At 48.8% G+C, this 23,509-nt stretch overlaps 2 protein-coding genes across 3 annotated transcripts; both read left to right on the top strand.

Moving 5' to 3' along the window:
- The first annotated feature begins 1,268 nt into the window (after positions 1-1,268).
- Positions 1,269-7,429, top strand: NRAS (NRAS proto-oncogene, GTPase). 2 transcript variants are annotated; one of them, XM_068159516.1, is made up of 5 exons: positions 1,269-1,476; positions 2,024-2,202; positions 2,647-2,806; positions 3,566-3,689; positions 4,304-7,429. In XM_068159516.1, exons 1-4 carry the CDS (start codon positions 1,366-1,368, stop codon positions 3,683-3,685), a joined length of 570 nt encoding a protein of 189 aa, XP_068015617.1. In that variant the 5' UTR covers positions 1,269-1,365; the 3' UTR covers positions 3,686-3,689; positions 4,304-7,429. The 2 variants fall into 2 exon arrangements, with proteins under 2 accessions (XP_068015617.1, XP_068015618.1); XM_068159517.1 differs by lacking the exon at positions 4,304-7,429 and adding an exon at positions 3,835-3,923.
- A 3,920-nt stretch (positions 7,430-11,349) lies between these two features.
- On the top strand, positions 11,350-23,471 carry AMPD1 (adenosine monophosphate deaminase 1). Its single transcript, XM_068159518.1, has 15 exons — positions 11,350-11,450; positions 16,396-16,570; positions 17,032-17,197; positions 18,532-18,694; positions 18,897-19,116; positions 19,528-19,657; positions 19,955-20,149; positions 20,377-20,508; positions 20,603-20,766; positions 20,890-21,016; positions 21,468-21,631; positions 22,009-22,129; positions 22,599-22,772; positions 22,946-23,056; positions 23,216-23,471. Exons 1-15 carry the CDS (start codon positions 11,429-11,431, stop codon positions 23,369-23,371), a joined length of 2,220 nt encoding a protein of 739 aa, XP_068015619.1. The 5' UTR covers positions 11,350-11,428; the 3' UTR covers positions 23,372-23,471.
- The last annotated feature ends 38 nt before the right edge of the window (positions 23,472-23,509 follow it).

The raw sequence follows: 23,509 nt of genomic DNA on the forward strand, positions 1-23,509 counted from the left end.
ATTTTAGAAGCTTGTTTTGAATGGTGCATTTAACGCAACCGGTAACTGCGAATCTACATTGCCTATGTGAGTAAACATTATAGACAGCTCTACTCTGGTAGACCCTTATGGAATTCTGCACTACAGTTCTCTAGGCTTTTCACCTTTTTTGTTGTTTTGGCCAAGGTATTACTATGCCTTAGCATAGCTCAGTTGTGTTGTCTTGCCTTCCAAGTGGAAGGCTCACGTCAGCTCAAGAGTCCGCTCAAATTGAGGACCATGTGAGGGTGGAATAAGTTCAACTTTATATAAAACCTGTATGAACATTAAAAGAACTTCAGTTGATGGCCAAATTTGCAGTGTTTTCCTGTTTCATTTAACTTGAGTCCTGTAGCCAGCAAAGTTGCTAGAACTCAGTGAACCTCTCTGGAGTAGACTTCTCTTTTGTAGCGTTCTGAAACGCATGCAGTGCAGAATTCCATAAGGCTGAGGTGTGCCATCAGTGTGGTAATTTAAATATATTTAAAACAATGCACAAATTGCTGCTGCTTAGAACACTGCAGCTTCTAAACCCAGTTTCTTTTTCTGATTTAAATTTAAGAAGAAAGAAGTTGTGCCTGAAGTGAATACTTTTTTTTTTTTTGTTTTGGGTTTTTTTTTCTCCTCCTTTTTTTGCAGCCAGCACCCAGTGTACTGTAAAAGAATAAATACTTAGGCTTTCCATAGCTGTATTGAGACTTTCATCAAGGTGAAATAGTTGATGTCTGTGTGCTTTTTTCCCCCCGCCCTCCCCCCTGCCCCCCTCCCTCCGTTTTCCCCAGTCACACCTTATCAAGCAAGAAAACTGAATGATTGGTCTAAGTATTACTTTAACCAAAAAAGATCAGGAGTTACTTTCTTTGAATAGAGGGCAGTACTGTGGTTTTTTGTTTTGTTTTGGGGGCGGGGGGGGGTTGTGTTTGGGGTTTGGTTTTTTTTTTGGTTGGTTTTGTTTTGGTTTTGTTTTTTTTTCTTTGTTTGGTTGTTTTTTTTTCTCATGTTACCTCTATTCTCAATTTAGGGTTTTCTTCTCTGGGAGATGCATTATCTTTGTAAAACAAACATTGCTTTCTCCGATTTTTTCTGTTAATGGCAAAGAATGGAAATAGAATAAAGTTTTACTGATTTTGAAAAAAGCCTCCCCGTGGCCCAGCTCTTCCTTCCCGCGGGGCGCGGCGGGGCCGGGGCCGGGGCGCGGCGGGGCACTTCCGGCGGCGGCTGATGACGCAGCGCCGGGCCGGAAGCCGGAAGGCTCTGGGGAGGGAGTTCCGCGGGAGCGGCGGGCGGGGGCTGGCGGCGGGCTGAGCTGCGCCGCGCCGCGCTCCGCCCGAGGCCGCCGTGGGGGCCATGACCGAGTACAAGCTGGTGGTGGTGGGGGCCGGTGGCGTCGGCAAGAGCGCGCTGACCATCCAGCTCATCCAGAACCACTTCGTGGACGAATACGACCCCACCATCGAGGTGAGCCGGGAGGCCACGGCCCAGCCGCCGCGAGGGTGGGGGAGGTCCCGGGCGGGAGCGGGGTGTGAGGCGAGACTGAGGTTGGTTTAATAGGGCGGGGAGCGGGGGTGGGGCGGAATTAAAAAGCCAGGTGTGAGAGCGCAGGGCAAGAAATTCTGGGGAAATTCTTCCAAAGCTTTCTTGCAGGCACTTGCCTGCGCTCTGCTTTAGCAAGCAGCCAACAATGGCAGCCCGTTTCAAAGACTGGGTTGTAGTCTTGTTGCAGCAACCGTATCTGTAGCTCTTGTTTCTGTTTTTCTGGCTACCGTTTGAGGAACTCCTTGTGAAAAACAGGATTTTTTTTAATTGTTGTTGTTGTCAGGCTGGGGAAGCTCAGAGTTAGCGTTTTAAATGGTGGTACTTCTAGAGAGAGCTTCCTTGTGGGGAGCTGGGCTAGAAAAACTCCTCTGAATCGATCTTACTTTTTATCACGGTATTTGTTTTTCGTTAATAACTCCCAAGGTGGGAAGAAGCAATACAGTGCTGTAATTGGCCTCTGCATTTGCAGGATTCCTACAGAAAGCAGGTTGTCATCGATGGAGAGACATGTCTGTTGGACATCCTGGACACTGCTGGGCAGGAGGAGTACAGTGCCATGCGGGATCAGTACATGAGAACAGGGGAAGGGTTCCTCTGTGTGTTTGCTATTAACAACAGTAAATCCTTTGCTGATATTAACCTCTACAGGTAGGAGCTGGGGTTTTGCCACAGGGAGGGAAGACTGGAAAGGGCATCAGACCCAGTGAAGACTTAACTGATAGACAAATATCCAATCTCCCACTTCTTTCAGGAAGGTTTTTGAGCTTATCTGCACTTTGTGTCAATACTTAACTGTCCCACCCTCCACTGACTGATATTTGGGTTGTGTAAATCAGATGATATTTGGAGCATACAGGACATGATCTAAGTGAATGGATAAGAAGGCAAACCCATCAGAGTAGAGTTATACATGGGCTAGAAGGTGGAGTGTATGAAGTCATTACACATATTGCTGTAGGTTAGAGTGCTTGGGGTCCTGCCCAGCTTTAATACAGGTTTTTAGAGCACAAGGTGGTTCAAATATTGGACTAAAGCAGCTTTACTATGCAGAAAATAGTTTCTAAATTTGTATTATTGTTTGTCTTTTTAAAGAGAACAGATCAAGAGAGTGAAAGATTCAGATGATGTGCCAATGGTGCTAGTTGGGAATAAGTGTGATTTGCCCACAAGAACAGTGGACACAAAACAGGCTCAAGAATTAGCTAAAAGCTATGGAATCCCCTTCATAGAGACATCTGCTAAAACAAGACAGGTAAGATGCTTCTGTTCTTGGTGTGACTACTTCTTGTATACTAAATACATGGCAGTCTAACATTCCCCATGTATTTCTTATCTGCAGAAGTAGGCATTTCTTAATCCACTTGCAATTCCTGGCTTAAGAGTCCTGTTTGTATCAGAGGCCTAGGCCAACAGGCAGAGCCTTTCAGACTTTATCGAGTGGGTTGTGCTTGTAAAAAGAAGAGGGATTTCTCTGCTCTTGCTGAGAAATGGTCATGCTGTGGTTAATCAGCCCAGACCTCTTTGGTTTTCTTGGCTTCTTAATGAAGGCCAATTGTAAGGTTATATTTGAGCAAGAGTTTCCTATGCTGGGCTAATGGATGTTTTGAGAGTTGCATGTAATGTATGGCTCTGTCCAGCTGGCCTGTGTTCTGCCTGCACCTGCAGAATGCAGCAGGAAAGCTGCAGGTATTAAGCAGTAGCCAGAAGACTCTAAAGTAGAGGTGATTGGTTCAGTAGCTCATTTCCTGCAAGGGACCACTCTGCAGTTACAATGTGCCTGGGCTCTTTTAACCACTGTTACCCTGGCTGCTTGCCTCAGAGAGAGAGTCAGGAGTGGAAGTGGAGGGTTTTGAGCACAAGTGCTAGTTTCTTCCTCTAAACTATGGGATAAGCTGGCTGCTGCTCCCCCTGCAGAATTCTTTCAAATGTGTTAAGGGATTTTGTGATAGAAAGAACAGTGACCTCAAAAGCTTCAGGAAAGGAAATACTTTCCTGGATCATTTGCATTCAGGGTGTGGAAGATGCTTTTTACACTCTGGTGCGGGAGATCCGGCAGTACCGGATGAAAAAGCTCAACAGCAACGAAGATGGGAACCAAGGCTGCATGGGACTGTCCTGCGTTGTGATGTGAGAAGGTGAGCTCTCCTTCTTTCCTTGGCTGGATGTCTTTCAGTTGTTAAGTGTGGCTTAAAAACACTAGCTGCTGCAGGTGATTCCCCTCCCTGTTTTACAACCCCCTGATACACAGAATAACAACTTTTCCTAAACTTGTTTAAGTAGGTAGCAAAGCTTAAGAGAAGGAAATTCTGTTCACAGCAACCTTTGGTCTGTAGCCTGTGGCTTTCTGCCGGACTGATAGTTGTGTGACTTCTCCATATCCTCCTTGCCACAGCCTCCTTCCTTTGAAAAATCATTTTGACTATCTGGGAAATGGGTAATTTTTGTCTTGTGCACAAGAAACACCTGGACAGAGGAGCCTGCACAGTTCTGCAGTTGCCATTTGCTGCTGATCAGTTGACTTCTGCACAGCTTGTCCTGAGCTGTGTTCCTCCGGAATATGCCCTGTTTAAACCTTAAATAAAATAGTGTGAGTAATGAAACGTTAGGAGTTCCCCAACTGAGTGAAATTCTTTCCAAGTTACCTAAAGGACGTTGCTCACCACTGTGAAAACAGACTAGATCAGGACATGTACTGCACATCCATCACAGAGTTGGACAGCAGCTAACTGGAGATGCCTTTCTGTTCCAGATGCCAAGAATACCTGGTTCAGATGTAGCTGCTGGACAAGTCTCGATGCTGCTGTATTGCGTCTCATGCTGATGCCCTGCAGTATTTTGGTGCCAGTGACCAGAACCTTGGTACCAGTTAACCAGCACAAGGTCCTTTTCTGTGCTCCATCTGAAGAGAACATCTATGGCATCTACCTCCTTGCTCAGCTGTCGGAGCAGTCACATCTCTTGACAGACTGGGATTCTTCTCTCACTGTGTTATCTGGCTTTGTTCAAGGAGAAAACCAGTCACGAGAAAAGTGAACTATAGAGACTAAATGCTGTGAAAAAGATGACGCTTTACCTCTAGAGTAAAAGCTAGAAGTGATGTTTGTCCCCTCTTTGTTGGATTCTGATTTGTGGTGCTGTCAAAGGAGTGGCAGTAACCATTGCTTGGCAGGGAATGTCAGAAATGGTTTTGCCACCAGGAGTGCTCCTGTCACCTGCGGGATCGGTATCTGCTCTCTGTGCGCCCGTGCAGCGTATTTACGACGTGTCCTTTGTGCCAGGAGTACCACTTCACTTTTCTGTAATAAAAAGGAGATCTCTTTCCTAACTCAAGTGCCTGTTTGCTACGAAGATATCAAGTTGTCCCCTGTTCCCTTGGGTGGAGAAAACCCCCAAGGACTGGAATTTCTTGGGAGCTCATTGTCTTAAGCAGGCAAATCTTGTGTGGATGATCTCTCTACCTGACAGGACACTAAACCAGGAATTTATAGGCTGGAAGATCCAGCAGGCACTTGTAAGACTATTGAACTAGGGAGGGGGACATTCTGCATCTGGTTTTTACTTCTTTTATAGGTGGAACTGTTAATATTCTCTGTTGTTGTTCTGCAGCATTCAGATCTCTTCCAAGTTGGACCAAATGAGTCAGCTGTTCGTTTTTAACATTAACTGCCAACATTTAAGGGCAGCTTCTCAATAGTTAATCTGGTAACTGGAGGTGAGTTAGTTTGAACAGCTGTTACTCAGCTCTGTCTGTAACTTGCAGATAACTTTGTTGTGAATTATTTTCTCACCACCAAACTGTAAACATAGTCTCTTCAAAATATCTCTCTGTAAAACATAGTTGGAGGGTCTCCTTGTCAGGGAAGCAGTGTGGGGTTTCGGGTGACCGCATCCACTGCAGTGGTTGTTAGAACTCAGTGCCCTGACTGAGGGAGGGCTGTGACAGACCTGAGCCAGCTTCTGCTGGTGGCATCCCTGCCCACTGAGGCAGGAAGTGAGTTCCATAAACTGCACAAGTGTGTGACACTGATGACAGTTCTGGGCTTGTTCTGACAGCCTTGGAGTGTGAGAGAATGACTGCATAAGCTGCGTGAGTTCTTCCTGGAGCAGAACATTGCCACCATATGTAATTGGGACATAGAAATGTAGTCACTGTTGCAAAACCTAACAGTGTTCCTTGGAACTGTGTCCTTCCCTAGTTCTCATGCTGCTGGGACTGGATTCTTCTCTGTGTGGTCAGTGTCCCCCCACAGCAAAGCTGAGTTCCCAGTTGCTGTCTGATGGAAGAGTAATGAGCCCTCAGCCAATAGAGGGAGCGTTCAGCCAGGCTGCAGAGCCAGCAGCAGAAGGGTTGCAAGGGGCTTAATTTTGGTTTGGTGGTGTCAAGAGTCAAACATCTTAATTTTAAACTCAGTTTCAAATGGAATTAGAAATCAGTAAGTGTGTGGGGGGGAAAAGTTGTTCACTACTGACATTGTTAATGCCCTTCTTGGAATGAAGAGAACCAATCTGATTCACGTCTTCTTTATCCATGATAACCCTAAGAACGTTTTGTCATTTCTTTGACCTTTGACTGATGTGACACTGATAAAAATATTGTAGGCTTAATTCTCACATAAAACATTCTCCCAGCAGCATACACAGCGATGGGCATGAGTAAGGATAACTATAGATAGCTTCTTCCCTGGCAAGCAGGATTGCAGCGTTCAGAGCATGACTGCCTGCAGCCTGTGGCGATGGGAAGCCTTTTGCAGCTGGCATTTGATGTTTGAAGGTTGCGTGGTCAAGTGTGGAAAATGACTACTCTTGGATGGAGGTTCATGGTAATAACCCTCCCCATTACATGGCGTATTCTGGTTGTCATTAAAAGTGTACTCACTGCAGCTCCAAAGGTGGCGAGTTCTCAGAATTGTGTGGGAACTGACAAATGTGTCTGCATTGTGTTCCCCTTCTCTTGGCCTGTATAAAATCTTAAGAGGGAAGAGGTCCAGGTATGGATAGGTCATGATGTGTGTTGTTATGGCATCTTAGAGGGAGATGCATCAGCTTTTAGGATGCTGCAGAGCTGACCTGCACAGGCAGCTCTCCCATCTGCATGGAGTTTGACATCTAGCAAGTGATACAAACTCACAGGTGGCATGCTAGTCGTGAGGATGAGGTGAATGGTTGTACTTTGTTTCCAGCTGGCTGCATATGAGAACCTTGATTTTTTGGGGTGGCAACTGGAGAGAGAGAATTGTGGAAGGACAAACCCTCAAGAACTTTCTGGGAAAACTTAGAAGATAAGCACAAGTTTTTGCATGAAACAAGTCCCTGGAAAAGGTTGTGTGGATTTAGTCCAAATGTTGTAACGTAGAACTGCCAGCATGACACCGTGTTAGTGCCAAGCTAACTTCACTATCCCGCCTGGGAAGAACAGGCATAACCAGCTTGTTGTTGCTAGAAAACAGCCTTGTTATTGTTATTGTCCCCACTCCATAGTCTTGTTCAAACAACACCACTTGAACGTTCTTGTCACTAGGAGGACTTTGGAGAGCAACAGTGATGCTTAAAATCAGTGCAGTTCAATGATAGAATTGGATTTGGAGCAACTTCAAGCCTATGGGAGGAAGGAGAGGAGTGGAAGCTCAGATTTCCCTTCTGCTCCTGTCTGTGGTCCTCCTTTACTCCACAAGCCTTGAGTGAATGTTTGTGTATAACCTCCAGGATGGTAGGGAACTGTTGGGATCTGGACTTTAAAAACAAGGGCTAATTTGTGGTTACTTTGTATAATTATTTGCTTTCAATAATGCATCTCTTTTGGTTTGAAGTAAATTATTTTGCTTCTTAAATAACTCTTTTTTTTTTTAAAGAATAAACTTTGAATTCTTTTGGTTGCTTCCTTTGTGGCAGTGATCTGGGCCTGGGATCCACAGCTGGCTTGCAGAAAGCTTATCACAGCGATCTCTGCTTTCTCTGTGGGATCTAGATGTACACAGATTGTTACTTCTGTAACAGGGCATGAACTGCTGAATGCTGTATGTTGACTGTGGCATGAACAGGCACTGAGAGTGGCTTTGAGGTGTACCACAGGCTTGCTCCAGGGTCGAGGTCTAATGACTTCACCAGACTGTGCGGTGTCAGGTACCTTGAATTAGTATTGAGTCTATTTGTAGTGGAGCCCCTCATAATAGTTTTGCTGACTTTGCCCATTCAGAGGATGCTTGTCAGGTCAAAATAAAAAAGGTGGAGGGCATATTTCTTCACTTGGTATTCCAAGAATGAAATCAGCTATAAAGTGATTGCTGTGGCAAAATAATTTTCTCTGTTTGGCTTTCAAGTTGCTTCATTCGGTTTTCTGAAATACTTCCCCATTGCCTTTCTTCCTGCAATACAGCAAATGGTGCTGGAGCAGGCAGTCAATGTTTATCCTCAAACAGGCTTCTGGAACTCAGAATCCAATTCTGGTTTCTGTGCAAGGAACTTTAAAAATATACTCTGAGTAAGGGGTATAGAACTCACTGCACTGTGTGGCTGCAGTAGTCGCTGCCTGTTCCAAAGCCATTCCGGATGAGTACAGAGAGGCACTTAGGAGCGAGGGCTTTCTTGGGTCACCAGGAAAACTTTCCCCCACTGTGACTGCTACCCCTAACCATCTCTTCCTACAAACTAGTTCACACCTGAAGGACTTGCTGTATCCTGGAACAGAGCCCTAGAGGAATCTTTGAAGGCAATGACTAACGTGGGGAGAGAAGAACTTGGTGAGGCTCGTTGTGCAGGATGCTGTTGGTAAAGGCACAGACGTCCTCACGCTACTCTGAGTTTGTACATGATACACTCTCAATACTTTTCTTCTTCAGGAATTGAAAACATTTTCTAGCAACACTTGGCCCTAGGCTTCTGTGTGGCCAGCTGCCCCTGTGAGGTGGCTGCTCTGGTAGGTGAACTAGAGGAAGATCAGGCCAAATAGCCTAAGCTGGCAAATTTCTGGCATGTTTTGCCATTTTCCTTTGACTAATCTTAGATGGAATGAAGGCAGCTCAAAGAGTTTGAGCTGGGGAGTTCAGAGCTGCTGTGAATCACTGGTTTTGCAGCTGAGAATGAGTGGGAAGATGGCTTGTTTCTATGCAGTACTTCAGGCTAAAGAGGCTGAGGATCTAACTTTAGCACAGCACACCCACCCTTTACTCGTATTTCTACCATGGACCCAACTCCGTTGACCCTGTGATTTAAAAAGCTAAAGGATCAAGAGACCTTCTGAGGATGATGACCTCTACACTTGAAAGGTTACTCTTGGTTTCATATGTGCATCCTAAGATCTTGATATAACCAGGAAGGTTAAGGGGAGATACAGGACCCTGTGGGAGAGTAAACAAGCAGAAACCAGTTTTTCTTGACCTTAAATGAAATGGTTAAAGTGGTGTGGGGACTCTCAGACCGAGGGTGGTGCTTTGGCCCCTGGCCTGGAGGCCAGATGCCCACCAAAGCCGCTCTATCACTCCCCCTCTGAAACGGACAGGGGGAGAGGGGAAAAAAATACAACAGAAGGCAGTACTAGGAGAGGAGCAACTTTAATGACACTAATAAGCAAAGAGCAACAGACCATGTGGAAGCAAAAAGCAGAGAGATGTTAGTCTCTACTGCCCAGCAGTCGGTCGCAGGAAGCAGGGCTCTCTAAGCTTGGTGGTTACCTGGGAGGACAGACACCGTGGACGAATCCCCACACTTCCTTCTTTCACTTCATTCTTATACCTGAGCTGATGTCATATGGTATGGAATACCTCTTTGGCCAGTCTGAGTCAGCTGGCTCAGCCGTGTCCCTTCCCAAGATCTTGCCCACCCTTCCATCTACTCTTGGGGAAGGAAATGTTGACACAGCCTGGAAACTTATTCAACAGTAGCCAAAACACTGCTATGTTATCAACTACTGCTGGGGAAAAAATCCAAACAAACAAAAAACCCAACACCACACCACTGGAAAGATGCTGGGAGGAGAATTAACTCCAGCTCAGTCCAACCCAATACACCGAGGCATGGGTGGAAACAAGAATCCTTCAGAAACTGAAGAGTAGCAGCATGAGAGAGGAGAGCAAGGCTGTAACAGCATCCCAGCTTTGCCCTGTTTGCTGCACCTCTGCATGTTGTGGAGAGAAACCAACTTTCTGCTCTCAGGCAATAGCTGGGGCATGGGGGGTAAAACACTTAAATTATGGAGAATTTCAGGTTTTAGGGAGAAGTTCAAGTTTTGAACTTGTGCATACCAAATGAAGGTCTTTCAGAGAGAGCTTACAGATCCTCTGGAAATTATCTCTGCTGGAGACGCTGCACCAGGTCTCAGCTCATCCGATTTAATAGAGTACTGCCCCAAGCTTCCAACTCTACAACTTGTTCTTTCCAGCTCTGTACCTTATGCAATGCCTCATTCCAGCCCTCCTCCTGGACAAGGCCTTTTCATAGCTGTTCCTACAAACTATAGCATAGAAAGCCCTTGCCTAGAATCATAGAACAGTTTGGGTTGGAGAAGACCTAAGACCACCAAGTTCAACCATCACCCTAAGACCCCCCATGGCCATTAAACCACCCTCCAAAGTGCTGTGGTCACATGTTTGTTGAACACCTCCAGGGACTGTCATTCCTCATGTCTAACTCCAGACACTGTTGTCTTTTCCAGAGGTGTTGTTTTTCTCTGTTCCCTTCCACATTATGACCAAAGTTACCTTTTAAATCAGCAGCCAGACTGCTGACTTACAGCCTGACTGCAGTCCTTGATTTGTCATGATTTCAGTGCGCTTTTTCAACTCCCCCAAGAAGTGAAGTACAAACAGGAAAAGACTCTTTCAAATCAAAATTATTGCATCCTTCTGACCCGTTTGGGCTTGCTGCTTCCCATCAGGAAGCTGAGTCAGAAGCTCAGTTACCTCTGCAGCGCACAGGCCACTACACATTCTGGGCCATTTTCTCCAGGCAGGAGCTGTTTTCCAGCTTCACATGAGAGATCTGAAGTAGGTGTGAGGAGACCCTAAAGGAGTGGGTGCAGCCCTTGATGCCTGTATACTAGAAAAAGAAGAAATCTATTGAAGAAAAGCCAAGAGGTACTTCCCAAGCCAATACCCTGCTCTGCCAGATCTAAGCCACACCTCAGACTGTATTAAGTGCTGGTCTCTGAGATACCTCCTGGTATGGCTTGCACATACAGGACTGAACATCACCTTACTATTGTGATTAAGTTTTATAAAGGCAGTTCTTGAAAAGCTCAGGAATAAAACACAGCCCCTGGCAGTTTCCTTTTGTTTGCTTGATTCAGAAAGGCTCAGGAATAAAATGCAGGCCCTTACAGTTTCCTTTTGTTTGCTTGATTGAGCTGGGAAGATGAGAGACCTGTGCAGCTCCTTCCTGTTGCTGAAATCTGCCTTTCAAGTAGACACTCTCTCAGGAAAAAAAAGTCTCTGACCATCACCCTGCTTGGTGAGAGCACATCATTTGTACTTATCCACCACGCTGGTTCTGATGACAGCATAGCCCTGTGCCTTGGGGATTTCCTTGAAACCATTGCTTCAGCACACAACACATCAGTTTTGGTCTCTTTCAAAAGGCTGATTTCCACAGTCCACTTTAGACAGGTGCAGTTGTGCTGTAAGGAAGCCTCTGGCCAGAACAGGAGAAGCTCTACTCAAAGTAAAATGAAAGCCTAAGGAAAAGGAGAAAAAAAAGAGAAGTGCCTGTAGTTGCACTTTAAATAGTCTTACAGTTGATCTCCCTTCTCCTTATAGAGTGAGAGAGTCTAATTACAGGGAGGGGAAAGCAGTAAAATTAGTGTTAGGCTGTTGTGCAGTCAGTCAGCTACTTGTGCTCTGTTACTAGCAAGGTGTTATTGAGGCTCCGCAGACTTGCTGCAAAGATGTCACGGGTGAGAATTTCAGGTAGGTCTGAAAAGAGGTAGTGAGACAAGGAGCCACAGGGCAGGTCTGTTAGCCTGCAGCCTCTGAGATTTTGTTGGCATGGTGTCTTTGCAGTCCAGGGGATGTTGCTGGGGACTTGCAGCATTTTTCTTCCTGTTTGGTGACATTTTTGATAGTGCAGCAAAGAAATAGCATTATTGTTTAAATCTTGTGTGGCCTGTACTGAAGAGAAATCACTGTCCCTCCTGCAGTGCAGTGTGTCCTTTAATGATACCAGGAAATCACCGTGGAAGGCAGCAGAGGGATTCCAGGAGTCTCTGGTCAACCTGGCTAAGCTCAGAAGATGTGGGGTGCTGTAGTCCTAAGCAGATGGAGGGCACAAGCTGGGCAGCAGGAGTAAGGACAGCCAGGTTTGCAGGAAACTCCAGAGGGCCACATGACTGCTGTTGCTGAGGCCTGAGGAATATCAGCACCAAACAGCTCTGATAAAGCACATTTAGAGCTGCAGGGCTGTGGTCTGACAGGTGCTATCCTAGCATGTGGAGCCAGTGTTAAAGCCTGGCCCTGCAACATTGGTGGGAGTTTGCTGACCTTCATGATTGCAGTTTTCATCCACTAAAGAGATAAAAAGTCAAGCTGGATGTTTCTGGGATGCATAGTTTACAACTGAATATACAGAGTTCAAATGCCAGGAGCACCTTCTGCAGGCTGGAGTTTGGGAAGTCAGCAGCTGGTGACTTTTGATGCCAGAGCTCTGGTCTGAATTTTCTGTGTCAGGTGGAAAGGGCTTGAATTGCATGCTCAAAATATTGATGCTGCACTCTATGACCTGTGGAACTGCAGTCTCAGCTGTCTGATCCTGTTAGTGAAGAAGTAGAGATGTGATCATAGGGCAGCAGGAGGATGACCATCCATCCTGATCTTCACAGAGGATGACAAGTCATGGGCAAAACCCAGCAAAGCAACCCCAGTGCTCTCAGACACTAAAACTCTGGGGTTTAGTTCAGGCAGGAGAATGCAGTTCTGCCCTCCTACACTATCCCTATTTTCTTCTGCATCCCAGCATCTGGGCCCCTCAGTTTAAGAAGGACATCGAGACACTTGAATGTGTCCAGAGAAGGGCAACAAGGCTGGGGAGAGGCCTTGAGCACAGCCCTGGGAGGAGAGGCTGAGGGAGCTGGGGTTGTTTAGCCGGGAGAAGAGGAGGCTCAGGGGAGACCTCATTGCTCTCTATAACTACCTGAAAGGTGGTTGTAGACAGGAGGGGGTTGTGTCTTCTCTCTAGCAACCAGCACTAGAACAAGAGGACACAGTCTCAAGCTGTGCCAGGGGAGGTTTAGGCTGGAGGTGATGAGAAAGTTCTTCACCGAGAGAGTTGTTCATCATTGGAATGTGCTGCCCAGGGAGGTGGTGGAGTCACCATCCCTGGAGGTGTTCAAGAGGGGATTGGATGTGGCACTTGGTGCCATGGTCTAGTCATGAGGTCTGTGGTGCCAGGTTGGACTTTATGATCTTTGAGATCTCTTCCAACCTTGGTGATACTGTGATACTGTGGACAAAAGCACAGGGAGAAAGGTCTCTCTTCCAAGATAGCTCAGTTTTATTAGACAAGGTGTCTGTTAGTTGCTTGCAGTGTTGACTGAGATGATCTAGGTTCTAGAACATGCTGTTCCCCTTGGACAGCTGCTGGAGGGCACAAGTTCTGCCAAGAGCCTCAGGTTGGATGGCATCTGCAGCCTGCACATGCCATCAAGGCTCTATTGTGGAACAGCCAGCACTGTATCTTGTACAGTGACCAGTGCTGTGCTTTCTTAAGGGGAAGGCTTCGGCTAAACTTCTACTTTACTAATCCCTTTTTTAGTCATTGATGTGAGAATCAGGCAAAAAGGGTCAGATTCTGAGGGGTTGACCACATCTGGTTTTATTCTGTTTCTGTTTTGTCTCAAACAGCACAAGTCAAAGGTGAGTATTGTTCCACTTTTTCTATGCTCTGCTGTTTTACTGCGTGACGACGTGCTGCGCCTTTACCAAGAGCACCCTGCACGACGAGCCTCACCAAGTTCTTCTCTCCCCACGTTAGTCATTGCCTTCAAAGATTCCTCTAGGGCTCTGTTCCAGTATGCAGCAAGTCCTTCAGGTGTGAACTAGTTTGTAGGAAGAGATGGTTAGGGGTAGCAGTCACAGTGGGGGAAAGTTTTCCTGGTGACCCAAGAAAGCCCTCGCTCCTAAGTGCCTCTCTGTACTCATCCGGAATGGCTTTGGAACAGGCAGCGACTACTGCAGCCACACAGTGCAGTGAGTTCTATACCCCTTACTCAGAGTATATTTTTCAAGTTCCTTGCACAGAAACCAGAATTGGATTCTGAGTTCCAGACATGATCACTGGCAACAGCAGTTACATGATCATGGTGATCTTTCAGCAGCTCCAGAAGATGCTGTTCCTCAGCAGTGCCAGCTGTGCCCTGCGGTGTTTCACACACACAGTATCACACAGTATCACTTAGGTTGGAAAGGACCTCGAGGATCATCGAGTCCAACCTATCAACACAGACCCCATGACTAGACCATGGCACCAAGTGCCAAGTCCAATCTCCCCTTGAACGCCTCCAGGGTCGATGACTCAACCACCTCCCTGGGCAACCCGTTCCAATGATGAATTACTCGCTCGGTGAAGAACTTCCTCCTCACCTCAAGTCTGAACCTCCCCTGGCGCAGCTTGAGACTGTGTCCCCTTGTTCTGGTGCTGGTTGCCTGGGAGAAGAGGCCAACCCCCTCCTGGCTACAACCACCCTTCAGGTAGTTGTAGAGGGCAATGAGGTCACCCCTGAGCCTCCTCTTCTCCAGGCTAAACAATCCCAGCTCCCTCAGCCATGGAATGCTTTCAGCTTTTTGGTCCTACGCAAAGCTGCTGTCTGATAAATATTGTCCTAGCACCCCTGAGCTCCTGCCTAGGAGATCAGCTTTTTCTGTCCTCTGTGGCAGGAAGTGAAACATGTTGCAATTTCCCTTGCACCTACTCAGGCCTTTGTTGGCTTTTTTGTTGTTTGTTTTTTTTCTCCTTTCTTCTTCTTTTTTCCTTTTCATGACAGAAAGACAGCCTAAAGTAACTGCTAAAGATGATAGATAAAGTAATTTCTTCTGAAGAAGGTGAATTTGATCCATGAGGGGACAGATCCAATGCTTCAACTCCTTTATTCAAGTCCACAGCATGGTGCCCCTACCTTCTTCCTGCTCGCTGAGGCTTTTTGTGGCAGCAGAAAACACTTGCTGCCGAGACACTTGTCATCTCACAGTGAGCAGTGATGGGGTAGTGCAACCCCCCCTGCATTTTCTCTTTTAAGAGGTATGCAGGGCCCCAGTGATGGTGCTGCAGCTTTTCACCAGTAAGCAACTTTTGTTACTGAAATCCTGGGTTTGTGACATCGCACTGCTGAGAAATGGAGCCAGTGCCAGAATTTCCCCACGTGTAGCTCAGCACAAACCCTTTTGCCTTGCCACATAACAACAGGGAGAGGAAGCCCCTGTGTTATCCTCTCCAAGCCCCATTAAGCCACAGCTAGGACTTTGGAACTGCAAATTCAGAGTTACAGGTTTTGATCCCCTGATACCCTGGTTGGGGGGTGGGGGTGGGGAATAGCCAGGCTCATGAACTGAAAATCTCTCATTGGTCTGGCACACTTCTGCCATGCATGTCATAGTATCACAGTATCAGTCAGGGTTGGAAGGGACCACAAGGATCAGCTAGTTCCAACCCCCCTGCCATGGGCAGGGACACCCCACACTAGATCAGGCTGCCCAGAGCCTCATCCAGCCTGGGTTTAAACACCTCCAGGGATGGGGCCTCAACCACCTCCCTGGACAACCCATTCCAGTGCTTCACCACTCTCATGGTGAAGAACCTCCTCCTCACCTCCAGCCTGAATCTCCCCACCTCCAGCTCCATTCCATTCCCCCTAGTCCTATCGCTACCTGAGATCCTGAGCAGTCCTTCCCCAGCCTTCCTGTAGCCCCCTTCAGATACTGGAAGGCCACAATTAGGTCACCTCAGAGCCTTCTCTTCTCCAGACTGAACAGCCCCAACTCCTTCAGTCACTCCTTTTACTTTGGTCCTTCCCTGCTTGTCTGACTTCACTACTCCTTGCCATGGCCTGTCTGACACGTCAGTGCTGTGGTTCATTGTTCAGCATCAATCCTCACTATACTTCATGCTGATCTGCCAGCTGCTGGGAAAACCTGCTTGCTAGCGTCCATGTGCTGCTATGCAAATGTGTGCTTCCAGGAGATGTTGCCAGAAGAGCTCTTGGGTTCTTGTTGTATGGTATTTTGTTTGCAGTAGAAGGTCTTTTAACTTTCTTTTTCCTACTTCACAAAGCTCCAGCCAGCCTTGTGTCAATGACAACTTTCACAGGACCATACTAGCTGACACCTTTGCAGCATGCTGTACATGATGGGATGAGAGAAGTCTGGTCCACGCCATGGTTCCCTAGCTAGGAGCTCTTCAGCTGCACTGTGATGGCACAGACTAAATGCTTGGGCTCCCAGCTCCATCCATCTCCATATGCACCTCTTTGTCCTGACTGGATGCCCTGTGGACCCAGTGGGTCTTGGGCTTTCTAGAGCTGTAAGGGCTCTGCTAATCTCCTCCTCTTCCCCACAGTACCTGCTCTTGCAAGTGCTCTTACCAAGGACTTGCTTCTTTCTAGGCCTTTTTGCACTGCCCTTGGACTGTGGGGTCTTTGTATGGGGAGTGTTCAGGTATGTCTCCAGTCCACTGTGTGTGGTCCAGGCTATGGAGATTGTTGGAGATTTTGGAGGTTGCTCAGAGTCTTCCAGGCAGCATGGAGGTGTAGGTGTCATAAGGAAATGACATCTAAGCTTTCAGCTGACTGCAAGGGGCACCTGCCTGTTAGAGTGTCTGGGAACCAGATGCCTGTGTGACCCTCTACTCTGCTCCTTCTCCTTGCAGAGCTGGATGAGTCAATTCGCTCCTTCGCAGAGAAGGTCTTTGCCTCTGAGGTGAAAGATGAAGAGGAGAGACAAGAGATCTCTCCTTTTGATGTGGAAGACATCTGCCCCATCACACGTGAGGAAATGAGAGTGCACATGATACTTCAGGACAGCTCTACCACACAAGAAAAGCGGTAAGCAATGACCAGGCCAGTTGGGGAAAGGAGAGGAGCATTGTCTGCACATCCCCAGCTACAGCTGGAGAAATGCAGGGGAACATCAATTAAGGTCTGGGAAAACAGCTCCCCACAACCATGTGATAAGCCCTTGGTAATCCCAGGGCATCTGTCAGGTATTTTGGGGTTTCCTCTCCAAGGAAACCTTTGACCTGTTCCCTCAGGATTAGCATGACACAGGCCAGAGAGCTGTTGGAGAGGGAGACATTGAGGCCTTTCTCTGGAAAGGTGTGACTTCCAAAGACCATGCTCTGTGTGTTGTGGCCACTGCTCCTGGCGGTGTCTGGTTAAGGTGCTCAGAGAGCACCAGTGAGATGATTCATGTTGTGCACAGCTGGAACATGGCTGTGCTCCTGACCCTGCACCTGCATGTGCCCAAGGAGTCAGGGCTCTCTGACTGAGGCTTTCCTCCCTGGCAGGAGGAAGCGCCTGCTCCGAAGCCAGACAATTGCTTTAACAGTCCCTGGGTCTCAGAAGTCTACAACCAAAGTGTCCACTATTGCTGAGGTCGTCTCTACCTCCCCCGAGTATCAGACTGTGCCTGACTTCCAGCGGGTGCAGATCACAGGGGATTATGCCTCTGGGGTAGGTATTGCATGGCTATGCCCTTCCCCGTGCTGACTGCCAACTCATCTAGTCCCTGCCTAGAGTAGTACCCAGCAAGTGTCACAGGAGTCTGTACCAGGTACAGTGGGGACAGTCTGTGTCTCCCAGATGAATCTGTCTCATGGGCATTTGACTGTGCCCTGCTGCATTCCTGGAGGATCTGAGTTGAAGTCCCTTGCAGGAGTCTGTGGGGTGCTGCATGCTTCCCATAGGCTTCTCCAGAGGGCAGAGGGGAGGGCATGACAAGGTAGATTATGTTCATCCTGTGGCAGCCTGCTCCTGTTTGCACACTACTGTATCTGTCTGAGATCTGTGTACAGCACAGATTCCTACAACAGCTGAGGTTGGTGGGGACCTCTGAAGGTCTTGTGGTCCAGCTCCCCTGCTAAAGCAGGGTCACCTAGAGCCAGCTGACCGGGACTATCACATTCTGTGCTAATTCCTCCTCCTCTGCCTCCTCCACAGTCTCCTATTACATTTGTCCTCCTTCTGAGATACTGCTAGCAGCTTGCTCCATCCTGGGCTGAACCAGGTTACTCAGCTGTGTAGTAGAGGAGCAGTTAGGAGAAGCTGAAAGTCTTTCCATGCACAGGCACATTTCTCCTGCCATAACTGTAACTAGCTGCAAGTGCTGCATGGTATTCTCCCATGCTGCTCCAGTATGACTTTGACTGCCCTTGACTCTTGACTGCCCAGAACATGTGTCTGTGCAGTAAATCAAAAATTCTTGACACATTGGCTCAGTGTATATTGTTGGTCCTGCTTCAGTTTCAGCCTGGGCTCCAAAAATAGCTTTTAGTGTTTTGTCCAGGCCTGGCTTCCATTTCAATGCCAGCTACGGTTTGCAACAAGGAATGCAAGAAGGAATGACAGCTGGAATTGATTCTGGTGTGAGGAACTTCCCTTTGCCATGTCTGGGACATCTATCATCCCTTCTTTACCCTGCTCAGGCAGAGTGGTGGGAGGGGCTGATAAAGTATGTGTGGATAGATTTTGACTGGAGATTAGGAAGAAATTCTTCACAGTGAGGGTGGTGAGACACTGAACAGGTTTCCCCAGGGAAGTTGTGGATGCCCCTTCTTGGGAAGTGTTCAAAGCCAGGTTGGATGGCACTTTGAGCAACCTGGACTAGTGGAAGGTGGAGGGGTGGAACAAGATGATCTTCAAGGTCCCTTCTAACCCAAACCATTCTAAGGTTCAACAATCTTGCTGTGAACAGAACTGTTCTCTTCGTGTCTTGGTGCATCAGGGTGTCTCTTGGGAGGGGCTAGGTTCCAGTTGTGCGGTTGCATTCAGCAACAGTCCTCTTGCAGGTGACAATAGAAGATTTTGAAGTTGCCTGCAAAGGCCTGTACCGTGCCCTGTGCATCCGGGAGAAGTACCTGCAGCAGTCTCTGCAGCGGTTCCCCAGGACCACATCGCAGTACCTGCGCACTATCGAAGGCAAGGTCTGGAGGCCAAGTGATGCTGGCCCAGGTACATCTGAGCCCCTGCAGGGTTTTCCCCTCTGGCTTCAGCATGGGGTGGGCAGGGGTCAGCAAAAGGTGGTGGAAGTGCTCCACAAGGGAGTCAGTTGCCCAGACCACCCCTTCAGTGTCAGTGTTGACGCTGTCCCTGCCAGGATTCTGGGGGTCTGGCTGGCAGCCTGTGCCTCATTGGTGCTCTCCTTTTGGTCCAGTGTTCACTCCGCCAATGAAGGATGGACAGGATCCCTTTGAAACTGAGAGTCTCTCAGAGGATTTGGGATACCACATCCAGATGAAGGATGGGGTAGTTCATGTCTATGAAGACAAGGCAGCAGTTGGCAGAAACGAGCCAAAGGACCTGTCCTACCCCAGCCTCGAGAACTTCATTGATGACATGAACTTCCTCTTGGCCCTGATTGCGCAGGGGCCTGTGTAAGTGCACAGCCCAGCACTGCTGGGTGCAGCTGAAGAGGCCCTGCCTCAGCAGGCAGAGGGAGGTCAGAACAGAGCCAGAGTTGCCTTCTCTTGGGAGGAGGGAGGAACCTGCTGATGACATACTTGTAGCCTGCTGGTTACCAAAGTGGTCTTGGTCATCTTGATTGGGATCTTAAGCAAAGTCAGCATTCAGGGACGGGAGACATGCCCTGCAGATATGCTTACATCTGGCCAGGCCTCCCTTTGGAGCTCTGTAATAGAGCCAGGAGGAGCACCTTAGGGAACAAGGTTAGGCCAGTGTGAGCTCCTCCACCTCAGATGAAAGCTGCATTCCTGTGTTGGGCAGACCATGTGTCTGTGTGATGGGCTAAGGACTCCAGTCACAGTTCCTCCCATTGCTTTCACTAGTAAGACCTACACTCATCGGCGCCTGAGGTTCCTCTCATCCAAGTTCCAAGTGCATGAAATGCTGAATGAGATGGAGGAGATGAAAGAGCTGAAGAACAACCCCCACCGGGACTTCTACAACTGCCGGAAGGTAAACAGCAAAGCTTACAGCCCTGGTGACTCCAAAGATGACCTTAGTACCTTCCCCTCCCTGAGAACGGGATATTAGAATCAAGTCTGTGGCATATACATTGTTCCTGCTAATGGGATGGTGCAGACTGGGCTGCTCTTGGCCTTGGCCTATTGTGTTCTTCTGATGGCTTCAGCCTTGCTTCCCACACAACTTGGGTTCATCCCAAGTTTGGGGTTTTGTTAGGTGACCTCCCTGTGATGCTGCTACCTGAACATCCCAACTTGAAGCTAGACAGCTGTCCCTCTGGTTTCTCAGGTGGACACACATATCCATGCTGCAGCCTGCATGAACCAGAAGCATCTTCTGCGTTTTATCAAGAAATCATACTATGTGGATGCTGACCGTGTAGTTTATGATGCCAAGGGCACACAGCTCACCCTCAAACAGCTTTATGAGAAGCTCAAGCTGCACCCTTATGACCTGACAGTGGATTCCCTGGATGTCCATGCTGTAAGTGATAGAACATTTCCTGCAAGACCACTCCTGGGTTACCCTTGTCCACTCCTGCAGGCTTGGTTTTCCCCTCCCTGTGTAGCTATGCTGTGTTAGTCATTTATGGCAGGTTGTTGCAGCTCCTGGCTTTCCCACGTTGGGTTGTTTGGATCAGTCCCTGCTCATAGGTATGCCTGGCCCCTGCCTGCACCTGCAGTGTTTGCCCTCTCTGCTGCGTGCTGCAGGGGCGGCAGACCTTCCACCGCTTTGACAAGTTCAATGCCAAGTACAACCCCGTGGGAGCCAGCGAGCTGCGAGACCTCTATCTGAAGACAGAGAACGCCATCAATGGCGAGTACTTTGCCACCATCATCAAGGTGAGAACACGGGGAGCAGAGAGCAGTTAAGCTGTGATGATGCTTTGCCCATGGGCTGGAGGGTCCCCATGCGACGGTCGGCTCTGGTTTGCAGGAGGTTGGCTCCGATCTGGAGGAGGCCAAGTACCAGTATGCGGAGCCTCGCCTCTCAATCTACGGGAGGTCAGCTGAGGAGTGGCCCAAGCTAGCCAACTGGTTCAGCAGACATCGAGTCTATTCCCCCAACATGAAGTGGATGATCCAAGTACCCAGGATTTAGTATGTGCTGTGGGTCTAAGAGAACAAAGTGCCTTACACCTCACATTTTATCCTAAAGAGTTTTCAGGGACAGTGGGCCATGTTGTATCTCAGCTGGCAACTAAGCCCTGTTTCTGTCCACAGTGATGTGTTCAGGTCTAAGAATTTTCTCCCACACTTTGGGAAGATGCTGGAAAATATCTTTGTTCCTGTGTTTGAGGCAACTGTCAATCCTCAAGCTCACAAAGAGCTCAGTGTCTTCCTACGCCACGTGAGTATCACCTGATGATGTCAGGGTGTGGTGAGCACTCAGATTCCTGTTTGTACACAAGAAAGGGGCTCCTGGCCCTGGCATAGAAAATGTCATCAGTGGGTTTGTGGCCCTACTGCCACATTCTGGGCAAAGGGGTGTGTGTCCAGGGGGGCTGTGTGCTGAGAAGGGTCAGACTCCCTGAGCTGGCTGCTGTGTGGCTGTAAGAAATGCTGCCCACTTGCCCCTGGAAAGGCAGTTTGTTGTGAGATTTCTAGCTCTTGATAGAGCTTGGGAGTTTTGAGAGGAGTAAGGTCTGCAGCCTTGCCTCTGACTCTGCTCTTGGATGGTGCAGGGGTACAGGCTACAGCTGGGCTATGGCAAGCTGCAGTGGGGCAGGGTGAGCCAACCTACCTGGGCATGATCATGTGGGGAGCTTTGAGATGCAGCTTTTTTGTTACTTGCCAAGCAGATCACTGGCTTCGACAGCGTGGATGATGAATCCAAGCATAGTGGACACATGTTCTCCACTAAAAGCCCAAAGCCAGAGCAGTGGACTTCTGAGAAGAACCCATCCTACACCTACTATTTATACTACATGTATGCCAACATCCTGGTGCTTAACAACCTGCGCAGGTAAGGGACAGGATCTGCTAAGGTTGGCAGAAGGGTGGCTGCCTCATGAGCTGTCTTAGCTCTTTGATTGTTGCTGTGGAAGAAGTGGGGCCCTCCTTGCTCTGCCACCAATGTATTTTGGAGCTTCACATCCCAGAGCAATGCAAACGCTCCTCAGTAGGAAGTATGAGGGACTGGAATGAAAACTCTGGAGTTGCAGACATTGCATCTATTGTGTGCACAGAGGAGAAAAGAGAACGAGTCGTGTGCTCCTAAGTCAAGCTGGATTCTTGGGGACCCACTGGTAGAGGCAGAGCTGTACCTGAAGTCAGGGAATCTTGCATTGCGTGGCACCTAACCATGCTGCTTGCCTGCTCTGATTCCTTCTGTGTGTTTAGGCAGCGTGGTATGAACACGTTCCTCTTCCGTCCACACTGTGGAGAAGCTGGGGCCCTCACACATCTGCTTACAGCCTTCATGACAGCAGATAATATCTCCCACGGTCTCAACCTCAAGAAGGTAAGTGAAGCAGTCTTGCCACAGAGCAGCCCAGGCATGGCAGAGGAAGACATGTTCACAGCTGGCCTCCACTGTAGCTGACAGTTAATTGTACCTCTGCTTTAGACTGACACAAACAGCTTGGCTTCAGGCAGATGTTAGAGGATTCTCTGGGTTTCTCCAGGCATGTTTGAGGATGCTGCTGAGAAATATAGTCATATTTCAGGGGTGTTCAGCCTCACAGAACTGTCACTGGCTACGTCTGTTATCACTGAAGCAAACTTGAGTTCTGAAATCACCCAGATTTGGAACTTGCTTGGTCTCTGGTGCTCCATGTGGGCCCTAGTGGATCACTTGCCTATCTCTTCTCTTGTACACAAGCACTGTGCACCAGACTTCCTGGATGGGGTATGGGGCTGAAGCGACCCTGGAGAGGTAGAGGGATGCAGCAACTTCATCCCTAACCCGGCAACTCTGTTCATCTTTGCAGAGTCCAGTGTTGCAGTATCTGTACTTCCTTGCCCAAATTCCCATTGCTATGTCCCCACTCAGCAACAACAGCCTCTTCCTGGAGTATGCAAAGAGTCCATTGCCTGACTTCCACGAGAAGGGTCTCATGGTGTCCCTTTCTACAGATGACCCCATGCAGTTTCATTTCACAAAGGTACAGTGTGAGTTATCACCTCCTGTCTGAAAGCGCCAGGGCTGGGACTGTGTGGTCCTCGTTTTCCAGGGAAGGCAGCAGCATGTGCAGAGGGTCTAGCATTCTGGACCCTGGCAGGGGCATGGGCTGCGCTGGCAGGAGCCGGTGGCCGCTAATACAGCCTGTGGCTACAGGAGCCCCTGATGGAGGAGTACGCCATTGCTGCTCAGGTCTTCAAGCTCAGCACCTGTGACATGTGTGAAATTGCCAGGAACAGTGTCCTGCAGTGCGGCCTGTCCCATGAGGTAGGAGCTCTTTTGGGCAGGGCGAGTCGGCCCTGCCCGCCGTAGTGCCTCCTGCGCCAGCGGCCAGCGCAGCGGCTGGGACAGGGCTCCTGGGCCGGGCCCCGGGGGTGCTGCACGCAGGACTCCTGAGGTCTGCGGCGCCGTCCTTGTTCCGGGCAGGAGAAAGCCAGGTTCCTGGGTGAAAACTACCAGGAAGAGGGGCCAGAAGGCAACGATATCCGGAAGACAAACGTGGCTCAGATCCGCGTCGCCTACCGCTACGAGACGTGGTGCTACGAGCTCAACCTCATCGCCGAGGGCCTGAAAAACGACTAGGAGTGGGGGTGGACTCTGGGGTCTCGGGCCAGCAGCCGGGGGCGGCGCTGGAAGCCGGGCTGGCGGCGGCGGGCGCACAGTAAAAGGCAGTGTACGAGCAGCCGGGAGCCTGCGGCGGGGCGGGGCTGCGCCTGAGGG

Source organism: Melanerpes formicivorus, unplaced genomic scaffold, assembly GCF_026170545.1.
Source record: "Melanerpes formicivorus ecotype bairdi unplaced genomic scaffold, bMelFor1.0.p_v2 SCAF_46, whole genome shotgun sequence".
In the NCBI taxonomy this organism is placed as follows: domain Eukaryota; kingdom Metazoa; phylum Chordata; class Aves; order Piciformes; family Picidae; genus Melanerpes; species Melanerpes formicivorus.

Bases quoted from the DNA above. Each gene is read 5' to 3' on its own strand.
- NRAS (XM_068159516.1), top strand. From the start codon at position 1,366: ATGACCGAGTACAAGCTGGTGGTGGTGGGGGCCGGTGGCGTCGGCAAG. The intron at 1,477-2,023 runs GTGAGCCGGGAG...CTGCATTTGCAG, and splicing joins AATACGACCCCACCATCGAG to GATTCCTACAGAAAGCAGGT. The intron at 2,203-2,646 runs GTAGGAGCTGGG...GTCTTTTTAAAG, and splicing joins GCTGATATTAACCTCTACAG to AGAACAGATCAAGAGAGTGA.
- AMPD1 (XM_068159518.1), top strand. From the start codon at position 11,429: ATGTCACGGGTGAGAATTTCAG. The intron at 21,632-22,008 runs GTAAGGGACAGG...CTGTGTGTTTAG, and splicing joins GTGCTTAACAACCTGCGCAG to GCAGCGTGGTATGAACACGT. The intron at 22,130-22,598 runs GTAAGTGAAGCA...TCATCTTTGCAG, and splicing joins ACGGTCTCAACCTCAAGAAG to AGTCCAGTGTTGCAGTATCT.